General features: G+C 36.7%; 4 protein-coding genes across 4 annotated transcripts; all 4 read right to left on the reverse strand.

Moving 5' to 3' along the window:
- Positions 56-3,253, reverse strand: LOC104778516 (probable ferric reduction oxidase 1). Its single transcript, XM_019241189.1, has 8 exons — positions 2,819-3,253; positions 2,628-2,730; positions 2,330-2,530; positions 1,769-2,003; positions 1,338-1,665; positions 1,003-1,243; positions 231-901; positions 56-153 (listed from the first exon to the last, which is right to left on the reverse strand). Exons 1-8 carry the CDS (start codon positions 3,078-3,080, stop codon positions 134-136), a joined length of 2,061 nt encoding a protein of 686 aa, XP_019096734.1. The 5' UTR covers positions 3,081-3,253; the 3' UTR covers positions 56-133.
- On the reverse strand, positions 4,187-8,473 carry LOC104758853 (ferric reduction oxidase 2-like). Its single transcript, XM_010481814.2, has 8 exons — positions 8,159-8,473; positions 7,823-7,922; positions 7,545-7,739; positions 7,103-7,337; positions 5,940-6,267; positions 5,575-5,818; positions 4,735-5,450; positions 4,187-4,623 (listed from the first exon to the last, which is right to left on the reverse strand). Exons 1-8 carry the CDS (start codon positions 8,370-8,372, stop codon positions 4,484-4,486), a joined length of 2,172 nt encoding a protein of 723 aa, XP_010480116.1. The 5' UTR covers positions 8,373-8,473; the 3' UTR covers positions 4,187-4,483.
- LOC109131530 (probable receptor-like protein kinase At5g24010) lies at positions 10,061-11,935 on the reverse strand. The gene has a single exon (XM_019242572.1). It carries the CDS (start codon positions 11,800-11,802, stop codon positions 10,348-10,350), a length of 1,455 nt encoding a protein of 484 aa, XP_019098117.1. The 5' UTR covers positions 11,803-11,935; the 3' UTR covers positions 10,061-10,347.
- Positions 12,081-14,937, reverse strand: LOC104758861. The gene is made up of 3 exons (XM_010481825.1): positions 13,871-14,937; positions 12,473-13,024; positions 12,081-12,373 (listed from the first exon to the last, which is right to left on the reverse strand). Exons 1-3 carry the CDS (start codon positions 14,735-14,737, stop codon positions 12,263-12,265), a joined length of 1,530 nt encoding a protein of 509 aa, XP_010480127.1. The 5' UTR covers positions 14,738-14,937; the 3' UTR covers positions 12,081-12,262.

Here is a 15,254-nt window from a genome sequence, read left to right on the forward strand (position 1 = left end):
TGAATTTAAAAATTCACAAGCTAAAACTAATAGATTCAAACTGAAGATTCTCAGCCGAACCCAAAGAACATATCTTTGCTACCTCTTGCCTCATCTTCTTCGGACCACACACAAGAACTCCCACGCTCGAACCCTAGAAACCAACTAGGAGCTCTGTTACACACAATAAACAGAGTTAGAACTCACAAAAAAATAATCATTTATAGCAGTATGATCTGAAATAGACTTACTGTTAAGATTAGGCCTCTCTCCATAATGAATGTCGGTAGATTGCGAGAGCAATTGCTGCGCCGAGCTCTCCATAATCAACAGAGAGAAATCACCGACGTATTGGTCATTTTTCTTACAATACCTTTTTTTGCTCCACAACATAGCAGCCGTACAAGTAGCCACCACGCTAATGGAGATTGTAAGAAGGTAAATGAGCGACTTATGAGCCGAAGTGTACTTTTCCGTGGCTTGGTCGATATGATATCTCGTGATAAGTGCGATGATGACAATAAAGATTATGAACGAAGAAGTGAGGATGGTGGCAAGACAGAGCCAAGAGTTTGGCCCGAGGATTGGTGAGATGGGTTTGTCTGATACGATTGGTTTGAAGCGTAGGGTTTTGATGGTATTCCTATTGTGATGAGTTGATTCTCTCGCTGATATTTCCTTCTCTCGGGTGACGAAGGCTTTGATCTGGATGTCTACAAACAAGGTGATGTCCGTGGTGAGACCAGTGGTTGGTAGAATAAGGTCGAGCATGGAGAGCTCTGAAGAGTTTTTGAACGCGCAGATGAGGGTCATTTTGGGGGTTTTACATTTGTGCGTTGAACTCATGTAGAATAGGTCGCGGATTATGGAGATAAACGGTGTAATGCCACTGCCTCCACTCACCATCACCAGAGATTCATGTCTGTTCTCAAACATGCAAAGAAAAAAACAGAGCATTAAAAGTTACTTGTGACGTAAGAAACTGAAAGTTGAACTTCTCTGTTTTGGATTAAAGTGAATTACCTTAGGAAATCAGTGGAATTAGGGCCGTAGGGTCCCTCGACTGAAACAGCGAGTCGTTCTATCCGATCAGAAGAAAGCATCTCGTAAAGCTTAGTGGACCATTTTCCTTGGCTCTTGATCATAACACTTAACGTATCTGGTTCGAGTTTGCTACTAGAAGTTATCGTAAATGGATGCCACTGAAGCTTCGAAATACTCGGTATGTTCACGAACATTGTACTTGTTGGGCTATACATCAACACTGTAAAATCAATTTTAGCATATGATTTACTGAATCATGATCGATTGAAGAAGGACAAAAAACAGAGGAATCATGATCAGTAGTTAAAACTCACTAGGGTTTTTGGAGAAATTGAGCTCAACGACGTTACAGGGAAGAACACGAGCAGAGACTAGCTTGACATTGTTACGCGACTGGATAGATCTCAAAAAAAGATCGACGATGAAGATGTAGAAACCGGGAAAAGGGATCAGCGCATGAGAGATGCCGACGTGGAAGACGTAGAAGAGCATGAAGACGATGTAGAGATAATGAGTATAGAAGAAGACTTCGAAGAATCTCCTCCTTATCTTCGGATACGTGGTTACCCACATCATAAGTCCAGCAACCAGAGATATCGCTCCGGCTAAATTCGAGACACCGGTCCTGTCCCACTCCAACATCTATTTCCACGAACGTTTAAGGGCATTTATTTAATGTAACATATATAATAGAACAATATCAATGATGAATATTGAATAATGTTCCAATAAGATACTCACTAACCTTGGAGATTTGATTTCTGGATATCCAATAGATTAAGTAACAGAGACCGTGGCTGGTGAATATGATCATGGTCAAGTGTCCCAGCCATATGTGGTACTTGATGCTTGACTCGGACGTAATCCCCACTGCAGTCAGCAACGACGACCCACGAGCCACTGGATAGAACAAGAACGCTAAGCATATGTCCCCTACTATACCTACCCGTACTGCTATTAACTCCAGTCTCGCTTGCCATCTTTTCAGTTTTGCCACAAAAACAAATTAAATACAAAAGGCCAAGTCAAATAGCTTAACTAATAGTACATGTCAATGTTATTTTACAAAAAAATGTTTATAAAAAGGTCAAATTGTTTTGAGTGATTAAGAAAACTATGCGTCACTTCTTATTTTAAGACGCACAACTATATAATATAATGTAGTTCAGTGAAAACAGAAAAGTTGATTTATACTCTATATATTCTCATCATATATCAAACAAAAAATGCCCTGCAAATATGATCATTATATATGAATGCTATATTTATGTTCATGCACAAAAAATCATCTATAAATAAAACTTACAGGATCTCTCCGTCAAGTGCTGCTGATTCAGGAGTGATAGTGACAAAGGTATTGTAAATGTAATTGGTTAGGCTCCAAAGAAGAAGAGCCATGAACATTGTCAAAAACATAACCTCAGTCACTGTCACTATTCCTAATGGTCCCTTCACTAACATTGGTCTTCTCAATACACCAAACTTGTCTCTCTTCTTCTCCGCTCCGCTTTAACATTTACGAAAAAGAAAGAATCTAAAATTAATTAAAATTTTAAAAGCTATTAATCATAGAGCAATCAGTTGGTAGCTAGGCGTTTGATTACGTATTTAATTGGTTAACCGTCGTTTGTTTCTTCAAGTGAAGGTAGATACATCCCAGAAAAGCCAGTAGAATCATGGGGAACATGTAAAGCAAAAGGTTCACTCCTAATAAAAGAAAGAAATTCATTATATGTAATTTATGATCATATATTCGTATATATATATAAAAAAAATTATTTATCGAGTGGGTTACCTGGTTTCCCATAGTAAATCGATTTACCGAGCTTGGCACGAATGGAGATTAACCAGATTTTCTTATAGGTCGAAGTTGGCATCATAATCCAAATAAACATAGTTCCCATCAAAATCACCATCGTTAAGAGTTTAATCACCTTCTCAATCACTGTTTTATTCATTTCTCCTAATCTTATGGCACAAGTGATGAAATTCCAAGAAATAAGAAGAAAAAAAAAACAAAGCAAAATAGAGATTGCTATGAATTTTACAGAATCCATATATATAGTATGTTTTAAAAAAAAAATTACATGTCTATGTTATTAATTTAGACCAATGCTAATTATTATTTTACAACAAATGCAGAAAAGAAAATCCAATAATTAAGCATATAGAGATTAAAATATATATTATTACTTCTGTATAAAAAAAATGAAATCTAAGTATCTTTTGAAATGATTTATGATTTTTTTAAATAATAGAAGAAAAAGTGTTCTGGTAAAAGGAATTAGGAAGAACCCCAAATGTTGAAAAAAAAAATAGGCTACTCGTTTGTAGATGTTCAAAAAATATGAAAATCGATTTAAAAAAAAAAAAAATTGAACTCGTGGAAGAGCCCAAGTAACGTGTGTCATGTTCCTAATGTCAACGAAAAATGGAAAGCAGATCGTTGAGCTTTATGGTTCAGCTCTTCCGGAGTGTGTCTTTGCTTCGCCGATGTGTGTTGAGACACAAATCTTCACGTGTCCTTTAGTCACGAAAGGTAATCTAAATAATAATATCTTCATAGAAATATGTTTCCTATTCTCTTTCTAGTCAACGATTTTATTCCACGTAGTGAGTTTTGAATATCCGGAAAATCCCACGCAATGCATGAATTTTACATTAAAAATTTTGGAGTCAGTTTTGTTATTTTGTTTCACATGTTAAGCCATGAATTTTCAGTATGTAATTAATGTCAAAAAAATGATATTTTTATTAGCTTTTTTCTTTGAAACTAGTTTTTTTTTTTTTGTATTAGTTACCCACTAAATTCTAGCAGTCAGAGATACAAAAGTGTTAAATAGGTTGATGTGTATGTTAATTAGTGATATGTCAATTGAAACGGTTTGTTTTTCTTATGTTCACCTAACTTCTTCTTCATCCTTTTAACCAATAATTAGGCAATCAGATAGCATTGACACGTGAGTTACATATATATCCAAATATTAATTTATTTTGTGTGTGTATAACCCAAGCAGTTTCGAGAAAATTGACTTTTTACTTGTAAGACTGATCTTAAATAAATTATTTAAAATGAGAAAATCTGAAATTTAATTGTACGCGTATAGATAAAATCACAGTTTCAAAATAGTGTTAACTCACAAGTATGTATAGGTAAATTACATATCTTATGACCCAAAACGAGTTTATTATATTTCGACATTTACAATTTACATGACGTATATGCTTCGTTACATAAGGAAATGTAAGGATTACAAACAAAAGGATATTGCCAAACTTTAAGGGGGTCTTTTCCGCACTAACTATATTCCTACAAAGGGATCAAAAAAAAAAAAAAAAAAAAAAANNAAGAGAAAATGTAACAAGCACACAAAGATAGGTCAAATCGCAAGGTCCACCTTATTGACTTGCAACTCAAGGAAATTCAACAACACATGGTAAAACATAGCTATATACGCAATCACCAGCTGAAACTGATAGATTCAAAATGAAGATTCTCAGTCAAACCAGAGGAACATATCTCCGCAACCTTTTGTCTCATCTTCTTCGGACCACACACAAGAACTCCCACACTCGAACCTTCCACATCAAGTAGAAGTTCTGCTCATACAAATTAAAACCAACAAAGAACATGTTTAGAATAACAATGCTTATAGTTTATATGAATAATATAGAGGTAGAGAAGGTGAAAGAGGGTTATGTATATATTACTCTTGAGATTAGGTCTTTCTCCGAAATGAAGATTGGTGCGTTGCACGAGCGACTCTTGTGGCGTACTTTCGATTTCTCTCACGGAATTGTAACCCGAAGAGGTAGGAGAAGATGTTGGAGATGGAACATCGACGTTCTGGACCTGTTTATTTTCAACGTTACCGTACTTCTTCTTGTTCCACAACATAGCTGCACTAGAAGTCGCCATGATGCACACGGAGATGACCACGATGTATATGATGGTTTTTGAAGTCAATGAATAGATCTTGTTTGTGTTGTGGTCGATGGGGTAAATGTAGTATCTATTGATGATACCAATAATTATCATGAAGATCAAGAACGAAGATGAGAGAATCCCACCTAGCCAAAGCCATGAGTTTGGTCCTAGGATTGATGAGATGGATTGATCTGAAAGACTTGGTTTGAACCAGAGAGTTTTGATTTTGCCAGTTGTTGCTTCGGTTCCTGCTTCTTTCTCTCGGGTTATATAGGCTTCGATTTTGATGTTTATGTCGGAGGATAGTTCAGTCTCGAGACCGGATAATGGCAAGACAAGATCGAGCATGGAGATTTCTGAAGACTTTTTAAACGCACAAATCAGAGTTAGTTTGGGGATTTTGCATGTTTGTTTTTGGCTTGTGGCGATCAAATCACGAACAATAGAGATAAAGGGAGTTATCCCGCTTCCTCCGCACACCATAACCAAAGCTTCATGCCTAGAATGTCAAAGAGAAAACTTATGAAATCAATGTTACTTGAAATGCAAGTCAATCAAGTTTCCAATACCCTAAGAAGTGGAATATCAAGTTATTTGAGGAAGTAAATATATATAGAACTCACCTTAAGAAATCGGTGGAAGCTGGGCCGTAAGGACCCTCAACGGAAACAGCAAGTCGGTCAATCTGATCAGAAGAAGAAAGCTTCTGGTGAAGCTTAGTTGACCATTTGCCTTCGGTCTTGATCACAACACTTAGCTTCTCTGGTTCGAGTTGGCTACTCGAAGTAATCGTAAATGGATGCCATTGCAGTTTCGAAATGCTCGGTATGTTCACAAACAATATGCTCGTCGGGCTATAAGCCAACTCTGTTTAACAAAAACAATTCTTTAGAATTGGATCATCCAAAAAGGGTGAACTGTTGTTGATGATAAACTAATCCTATCATCACACTCATCGAATTGGAAAAATTTAAATGAAAGAACTCACTAGGGTTTTTGGAGAAAGTGAGCTCGATGGTGTCGGAAGGAAGAATTCGAGCAGAGAGCAAGCGGACATTCTCACGAGACTGAAGGAACCTAAGGAAACGATCGACTAAGAAGATGTAGAAACCAGGGAGAGCGATGAAGGAGAAGCTTATGCCGACATGGAGGACGAAGAAGAGCATGAAGACGATGTAGAGATAGTGAGTATAGAAGAAGACTTCGAAGAATCTCCTCCTTATGTTAGGATACGTGGTTACCCACATCATAAGTCCAGCCACCAGAGATATCTCTCCCGCTAAATTCGAGATATCTTTCGTATCCCACATGATCATCTGCGATTCGTTTATATATTCCACGTCAGATTATTTTTTACTACATATATTCAGTGTTCAAGAAAGCATTAGGCGGTATCTGAACGGTGACCTAGCACCTAACATCTAGAACGTTTTATCGGACCTAAACGGTTTTTAGCCGGTTTAGGCGTTTACAACATAAAGTATTACATATATAAAATTAAATAAAAATATATATTATAAAAATAAAATAAATTATAAATTATAAACAAAAGTAAGAAAATACATTTATTTAAGTTATATTAACAACATATAAATGTTTATAATTACATATATATAGGTATAAAACATAATAATTTAAATATATATAATTTAAAAATCAAAAATAAATACTAAAATTAAATTTATATAATTTTAAGCGGTTTAGGCGGTTATCTAAGCGTCTGCTGAGCGCTTAGCGCTTAGACGGCGCCTAGACGGATGCCTAAACTACTTTCTTAAACACTGCATATACTGCTTTAGACAAAAAAAATCGATCTATTTGAAAAAAATACTTGATGAAAAAACAAAAAATAAGGAATAATTATCCAAATAATTACCACCTTAAAATGCGTGATTCCATTAAATTATCTTTTTGTATCAACATAAATAAATTGCGTTATCTACGCATTTATGCCATGTGAAGACCCAAATTTTGACCGCAATACTGCGTATGGAAGCTGCTCCATTCAGTGTGACGTTGACAATTCTAAATTCACTTTTCTTTGAGTCGTTGGTGGGACTATTTATTTAGGCCTAGGCAAAATCTAATCCGTTCCATATATAGTAGTATGAACGTACCGCTTGAATTAAATTTTAATAAAACAAAGTGTACCTGGGAGATTTCATTCACAGAAGCCCAGTAAATGATGTAACAAAGACCATGAAGCGTGAAAAGGACCATGACCATATGTCCGAGCCAAATATGGTATTTGATGCTTGACTCCGAGGTTAATCCCACCGCCGGTAGCAACGATGATCCACGAGCCACCGGTAAGAACAAGAACGCTAAACATATGTTTCCGATCAGCCCCAACCTTAGCGCCGCTGATTCCAGCTTGGCTTGCCACCTTATAAGATATAATTCATCATAATTTTAATTATCTATTACTCCCTAACATCTACTAACCCAAGTTGTATACTTCTCTTCATTCATTTATTAAAACTTGATTTGCACCACATGATTTGGTAGGTGATAACTATTTACAGTACCAAAATTAACTATGGAATTACAAAGAACAAATCATTAATCTTCAAGTATAGAAAGAATTGCTTACAAAGATTCGCCATGTGCGGCAAGTGATTGAGGAGTGATAGTGGCGAAGCTATTGCGCAAATAAATGATAAAGCTCCAAAGAAGAAGAGCCACAAACATCGCCAAGAAGGTGATCTCAGTCACTGAGACTATCCCTAATGGTCCCTTCACTAACATTGGCTTTCTCAGTGCACTCCACACTCCTCCCTTCCTCTCCCTTTTTTCGAGTAAGAGTAACAAGTTGCAATAAAAGAAAAGTGATGGAATTTATACACATAAGTTAACTGATTAATTGTTTACCTATCGATATGGCATGACTTTCGTTTCTTAAAGTGAAGATAGACACATCCCAAACAAGCTACGGCCATCATTGGAAACATATACATGAAAAGTGTCGTCCCTGCCGTACAAACCAAGGAAAAAAAAAAAGATATTTGAAAATTCATTTCCTTTTGCCGGGAAAAATAGACGAAGAGAGCTTCGTTTATCTTTTATATATAATTAGTAGTTTTTACTGAAAAAAATGTATTAGCTAGGTGTTTTTTATGCTATGGAATAAAAATTTATTTAAAGGTCATAAAAAAAAAAAAGAGATTCAGTTAAATATTGGAAAATATTGATCATACAATTACGTACCTGAGGAACCAAAATAAGTTGATGTTCCAAACTTAATACGCATAAGAGGCAGCCACTTGGTTCGATAGGTTAGTGTTGGCATCATGATCCAAAGCAAGATAATTCCAAGGAAAATCACCATCATTAGGAACTTTGTCACTCCCTTGACCATATCCTTAAACTCTTCTCCAGCAGATGGGTTCGAACCACCATTATTGCTTTTGCTGATCTCCATCTTCTCTCTCCTCCAAGGTTATCTCTCTCAAAAGATCTTAAGAGATACGATCGCTTTAGTGAGAAGGATCGAGCTAGCTTGTTTTGAGAGAAGGGGTGGTAGGGTAAGTGTATATATAAAGAGAAAATTTTGAGTGGGAATTGGATGAAGTAAGCTAGTTGCATGCTCCATGCATGTGACTCCTCCCCATGGATCTTGTTTTTTGTTTTCTTTCATTATTTTAAATCTATTTGTTGTTTTTCTTGGCGAGATGACGTAAAAAAAACGAATATAGGATATGCGTGGTTAGAAAAGAATATCAATGTTTGAATATACGATATGCGTGGTTAGAAAAGAATATCAATGTTTGAATATACAAGTACAAAGTACGTTAATTAAATTTATATAAAATAATGACAGTACGTAATAAATATGGTAACAACATCGCCAAACCAAACTTTTTTTAGTTGGATTCGAACTATTAGCTTTAAATTTGTATTGAGCAACGGTAACAAAATTGCATTACCGCACTACAAAGACATGCATGATCGAACTATTTTTATTTTATCACCTAAATTAATTCCTTGTGTTTAAAAAAATACTCATAAGTCATAAGATATTCAACTATATATAGTACTGATTAATACTTTTACAAAATTTTATATATGCATGATCAGTCTAGATCTTCTTGTGTGTGTACTCACAATTTAGTATATGAGAAAGTAGGATTTTAAAGTTTAGATAGAGCCTGTAGGTTCATTAAAATATTTGTTGACTTAAGGAAGTGGCCAAGGATCATGCTACCATTTGTTGCTCCTAGCTTATTTGATAATTATATATTCGGTTAGGTTATTGATCGGTTAAAACATGTCCAAATACATTCTAAACATAATATTAACTATCAAGTATTAGTTTTTTTTTTCTTTTGATAAAGAATCAAGTATTAGTTTTGTAACATCAATCTAAAGTAAATCCGTGTCTATGTCTAATATAAGATAAAATATTGAATAGCACCATTTTTTACATATCATAATTCATACAAACAACAACAAAAAAATCCTGTAAGAATTTAGTTGAAATCCCTTATTCAAAAGACCTAATAATCTTCCTATTAATGACGCAGTAATTATTAAAAGGTAAAAGATAAAAGTGGCTAGAAGTGGCGAGGGACTAAAAAAGATGTGATATATCCCAAATTGGATGGTTGTAAAGAATCTGGTCCGTGTTCGGTTTTGGTAGGATCGTCGGCTCGCGAGCGAGCGTACGTACGTGCGTAAAAGACACGCGGCATATGTCGACTTACGAGTGTCACAGTCTCCTCCGTCCACGAATCTCACGCGTGTCTACAAAATAAATAGTATGTCAATTTTAAAGCCAGCGAGGAAAAGATGATTCAGGCCCATTCCCAATTCACATTCTTTCTTCCTCCTCATCATTACATACATCACACTTTAAAGTTTTGACTTTCTATGTTTATACTTCTTTCTTGTTTTATTCGATCAGTTTTGTATTCCTTTCAGCATCGAATATACTTTTACAGTTTATAAGTGAATTAATATAATTAATATACACCAATACACTATAACCACAAACCACCGTCCATATATGAAAAACTAAAGGTAAATAATTGGGTCCTAAAAAAGATATAATAATAATTGGGTCCTTTCGATTTGATTGGTCTCGGCTGGTTTCGATTCGATTCCAACAAGTTTATAAGAGGTATAATAAGTCAATTAATTCCACCCATAAAATACAAACAGAAAGACATCAATTCCTCGGAGAGACACCAAACAAGGGCAAAGATGATTGAAGTGTAAAGAACTCAATACATATATCAACAAACTCCAAGCCTCACCAGAGATAGACACACCATATATCTTTCTCTGTATATAACAATTACATTAACACGCTTATGAAACAAAACAAAACAAATATAATCAGAGAGGATACTTAACTTAAACGAAGTACCCGAGAATAAGTTATTAGCTTTAACTTGTCAAAGCTTCACGGCAAACTCCGATCCAACTCGATCTGCGGTTTTCGGATTGTTATCTTCTGGTGCATTATCTGATAACCTTAACCAGCCGAATCCGTCCTTAGCTTTCCTCCTTTGAATGACAATGTAAACACTCATCAAGATACACATGAACGCCACCATTGACATAAACAAGCTAAGGTTTCTTCTGTTGGGACAACGGTTAAGTATCATTTCCGTGGAAACAAACCCATCAAAACTTCCCATTGTGTTATTCATCTTCATGATCTCAATTCCGTTCAAGATGGCATCAACTGCGTGTTCAACACTCTTACTAGATGGCCCAACACTAACGCTTATCAAACCCGAAGAAGAAGAAGAAGCAGAAGACTCATCATCCACCACAAAATCTATGTAATACGGGGAAGCCAAGACGTAATTCGTAGCATCTGAGATATCCAAATCTTGATAGGCCAAATTCCCATTGATGTAGATGTTGAAGAATAGCATACCAATTGACATACTAGCTATATCGCAGAAATGCAACCGGATTAGATACTTGTAGCCACTGCTCACTGGAAGCTCCCATGTCATATTAACCCGAGAAACGTTGCCATTGATGCTCTTCACCAAACGAGCAGTGTTATAAACATTATCAGGACCAACCTCACGAGTTGCACCTCCAAGCCTATACTTGATCCTACCAGAGAAGTAAACTTTCTCAGAACCATCAGCGACTTCGAGGAATCTCTCATCAGGAACCCAAGTTCTCCACAAAGTGTCGTTAAAAGGAGTAACTTTTTCTCCACCAACATTGACTCTGTAAACAACTTCCAATGCTTGTTTAACTAAACCACTGGATTGCTCAGTTCCATCATTGGATACAGAGGTTGCTACGTCTGCTATCAAATTTTTAGGTGCAGATATAACTTCAATAGCATTAACGAATGCAAAGTTCGAATCTTTACTAGGAACAAACCTGATAACAACTATTCCAACATCGACCCAAATCAAGAATTCCCTAACCCTAGGACCAAAATGAGCTGACGAGTCGTCATCATCATCATGGCCACTAAAATTACTAAGCACGACATATCCGTTAACCGTGACGTGGAATTGGGCATCACTGAAATCGATTCTGGAGGAATTGGAGCGATGGAAGTGGAGACGTACCATGTGAGTCCCTTTCTCGGCGACGTTGAATTCGTATTTGGCTTGTCGCGTGAAAACCCTTGCGGTCTTGTAGATCTGAGGAAGGTTCGGAGCTGGGTTTTCCGATTGAAGAGTGATGGATCCTTCCGATGAGAAAAGCTTTACGTTGGAATCATCGCCGATGAAGCGGCGGTTGTCGACGGTGGAGTCAACGACTGAGCCACAATCTACGAGGTACTCGTCGGCCGGAGAGAAGGAGATAGCGACGGAGAAAGCGAAGAAAGCAGAGAAAAGGAGAAGGAACCCTCCAATGCGAATCGCCATTATCGCAAATTGGATTTGTGAGCAGACGAATCAAATAGTAAGTTTAATGTGGCCTTCATTGGCTTTTTGAGTTTGGCCGAGTTTGAGACTGTGTCAACGCGTCATTCCCCAGCTGTAATGTGTAATGTATTGTTCCCCCCCCCCCCCCCCCCCCCNACTGTCTCTTTCTCTCTCTCTCTCTCTCTCTTTCAAATCGTTTCTATATATTAATGGGCCAAGCCCACAAGCCATAATATATTTTTTTTGTTGAGAAACCCATTAGTTGTTATATATGACGGTAACCAAAGAGATTATTATTAAGTAAGAAGATATACATCTACATAAAATTCGAGACTTCAAAAATGTTGTCTTTTCTCTATGCCATGTGACATGTGTGAAGTGAAAACTCATATAAGAGATTTGTTAAGATGAGAAAAAAAAAAAAACTAAAAAAATAAAAATAAAAGAAGATTATTCTCTCTTACTTCACAGGGAATTCAACAATTTCATCATCTTTACAAGCGCCTACATCGATCACCATTGTCCCGTTCTTCTTCGTAGGCAGTACTCTACAACAATCTCTTCTAGGAGCCTGAAATATTTAATTTACACCAGCCACAAAATAAGGTTAATTTTGCATCTTCATATATAAAACAAAGAGTAAATTTCAAAATCAAGTAAGAAAACTAACCCTATCTCTATTCCATCTATCCGGGTCGGGTTTCTTATAAACAATGACCCGTTCGATTTCCGAAGGATCCGACATATGCCAGTCACATTCAGGATCCCACATGTCATACCACCTAACGTACTCGCTAGCTGTTCTGTGTAATGCCAAATCAGGAAGCGCGTTTGAGAGGTAATACACACGCGGACGCTGACACGCGTTCTTGCTGAAATGACGAGTGTTGAAAGCATAGCTTTTCTCCTCGGCGCGCTTGTACCAATCGATGAATGTGCGCGTGGGTATCAACATCTCTTTAGCCGACAACACGCCACGTATGATCTGAACTGTGTATCCCCAAGAAACAGAGACTGTCCATCGGTGCGCCTTGTCGTAGCAGATTGATTGCTGCGCGAGGCTCGCTGAGTCGAGTCTTGCTGAGACCATGAAACGTTGCATGGCGTTGACTCGCCCCATGTTTGGGAATACTGGATCCACTAAGTCCAGATGGTGGATCGATACTAGAGGAGCCAGTGGATGGGCTGATAACAGGCCCAAAAGCTTCCCGTATAAATCAATCTGTTATTCACAACACAAATCAAAAACATTAATGTGAAGACAAAAAATTATTTTTCTAATCAACGTAATTAACGATAGGTGAAGATCGAGAAAATAGTGGGGGGACAGAGATTCCAAAAATCGATATATAAATTTGATATTTTATCGTTAGATTAGAAAGAAGATTTCGGTTTAGATGTTCCTAGATCTATCATAGGAACAACAAAAGAGTTAACAAAATGTAAATCAAAGCAAACAAAAAAAAAACAATATTTTCTCTAAAATGGAATAATAATGTAAACGCACGGAGGAATGTCAGTAAGATAAACACGTACGTAACTACCAATGACATTAATTGACTTGAGAGTTATTACGCTTTAGTGCTCGCAATGACTTATGTGTGTGCCGCGATTATCGCCACAAATATATTGTCCATTTTACTAAAAACTACACTATAAAAATGTTTTTTATTTTATTTTATGTTATGGTGATGTGGTATTTATAAAGGTCTTAACAAAAAGTATATATGATTTTGTAGATAGTAACAGCTTTCGCAATTGATAAAAAATATGAATCTTCAATGAAAATCTGGCAGTTTTAGTTAAAAGATTTTGCCTAAAAATAATAAATGCATTTTGAAGTTATTACGTTTCCTAAACAAAACCTACCTAAGATCTTGTACCTTAAAAGAGAAGTTGTGATTTTGGATTGGAAATAAAAAAAAAAAATCAAATGTGAAAATGAATAAATCGACTACATATTTTTTACGAAAACACACAAATGGAAAAAAATAATTAAAATACTAGTATTAACTTTAATTTATTAAAATTAAGGGGAAAAAAACAAAACAAAAACAGAGGGACTAACCTGGTGAAAGCCAACTTCTTTGGTAAGAGGAACACCGAGCTCCGACATACAAGCATGAATCCGATCATCGGAGCCGTACAACTCGGAATATCTCTGAATACAGCGATCTTGCATTTTCTCCAACGCTTTAGCCAACGGGTAGCTAATCGCGAACCCTCCTCCTCCGTAAGCCATCCCGTAAGAGAATTTGAGGTTCTGGATATGACTCTCCGACGGGCTTCCGATGTAATAGAACTGTTTATGATCGTACTTTCTCAAAACCTTGACGAGATTCTCCGGGAAAAACACAGTGTCGTCGTCTCCCATCACAATCCACCTCACGTTTTTCTCAGACTCTGTTCCGTTCAAAAGCCTCACCGTCTCCGAAACGATTCGCGTGATTCTGATCGCCGACCGGAGACCGTTCGGGTATTTGTACTTGAACCTCGACGTGTCGGAGGAGATTCTGATCGGAGGCAACGTGGTCATCGAGACGTTGTCGTTTTGAGCAATGTGCTTGTCTAGCCAAACGACGCCGTTCATCTCACCGTTTGGTTTCCACCAGAGTTTCACGTAGTCTCTACGGTGTTTCCAGAGCTTCGCAGACGCGGCGATTCCGAAAACGACGTGCTTGAGATCAGTCTGTTCCGGGTTTGGAACCGATTTGGATCCGGATCCGACTGGTGAAACAGAGAATTTGATGAGAGATCCGACTGGTTGATAAGAAGAGGAGATTAAATTGAGAGGGTAGAAAACGAACTGAACAGAGAAAAGAATGGCTAGGGTTAACAAGATCAGCTTCGACGTTAGCCAATAGAATGAAAAATGTGAAAAGGTTTTAGCTTTCAAGTAAGAAGAAAGCTTTTGATCTTTCTTCTCGTCTCCCATGGCGGAAAAAACAAAACAAAAACTTTTTCCGGCGAATGAGAACAACGACGAAGAAGCCTTTACCAAAACTACGCCGTTTTATTTGGGTTTTGTTTTTATTTTGTCGTTGTGGTGGTGATGAGTCACACTGAGGGAGAGAGGTTTCAGAGAGGAGACTCTATAAAAAGATGAAACGATTTTGATATTTCGTCGTGATTGAGTCCTTATTCGTGTCAAGCATTATTTTTTATCTTTTCTTATTAAGAGAATAAGAATAAAATTTGATTAGATTATAGGAATGTAATTATTTATTTACATACAAATATAGAAATGGCATGAAAATATTTGACTCTATCGATTAGTACCGGTCAAATCTACTATATTCGAATGATTAATGCATTTTTTTGGTAATTCCTTATTTTATTTTGTTATGTTTGATTTTAATTGTGTTTCTAACTGTTAATAGTATGACTTTCCATAATAAACCGATAAGTTAGGTAAGGTACATTCAACTGTTCACGAGTAAAATTTAAATTAA

Source organism: Camelina sativa, chromosome 3 (genome assembly GCF_000633955.1).
Source record: "Camelina sativa cultivar DH55 chromosome 3, Cs, whole genome shotgun sequence".
Classification (NCBI taxonomy): Eukaryota; Viridiplantae; Streptophyta; class Magnoliopsida; order Brassicales; family Brassicaceae; genus Camelina; species Camelina sativa.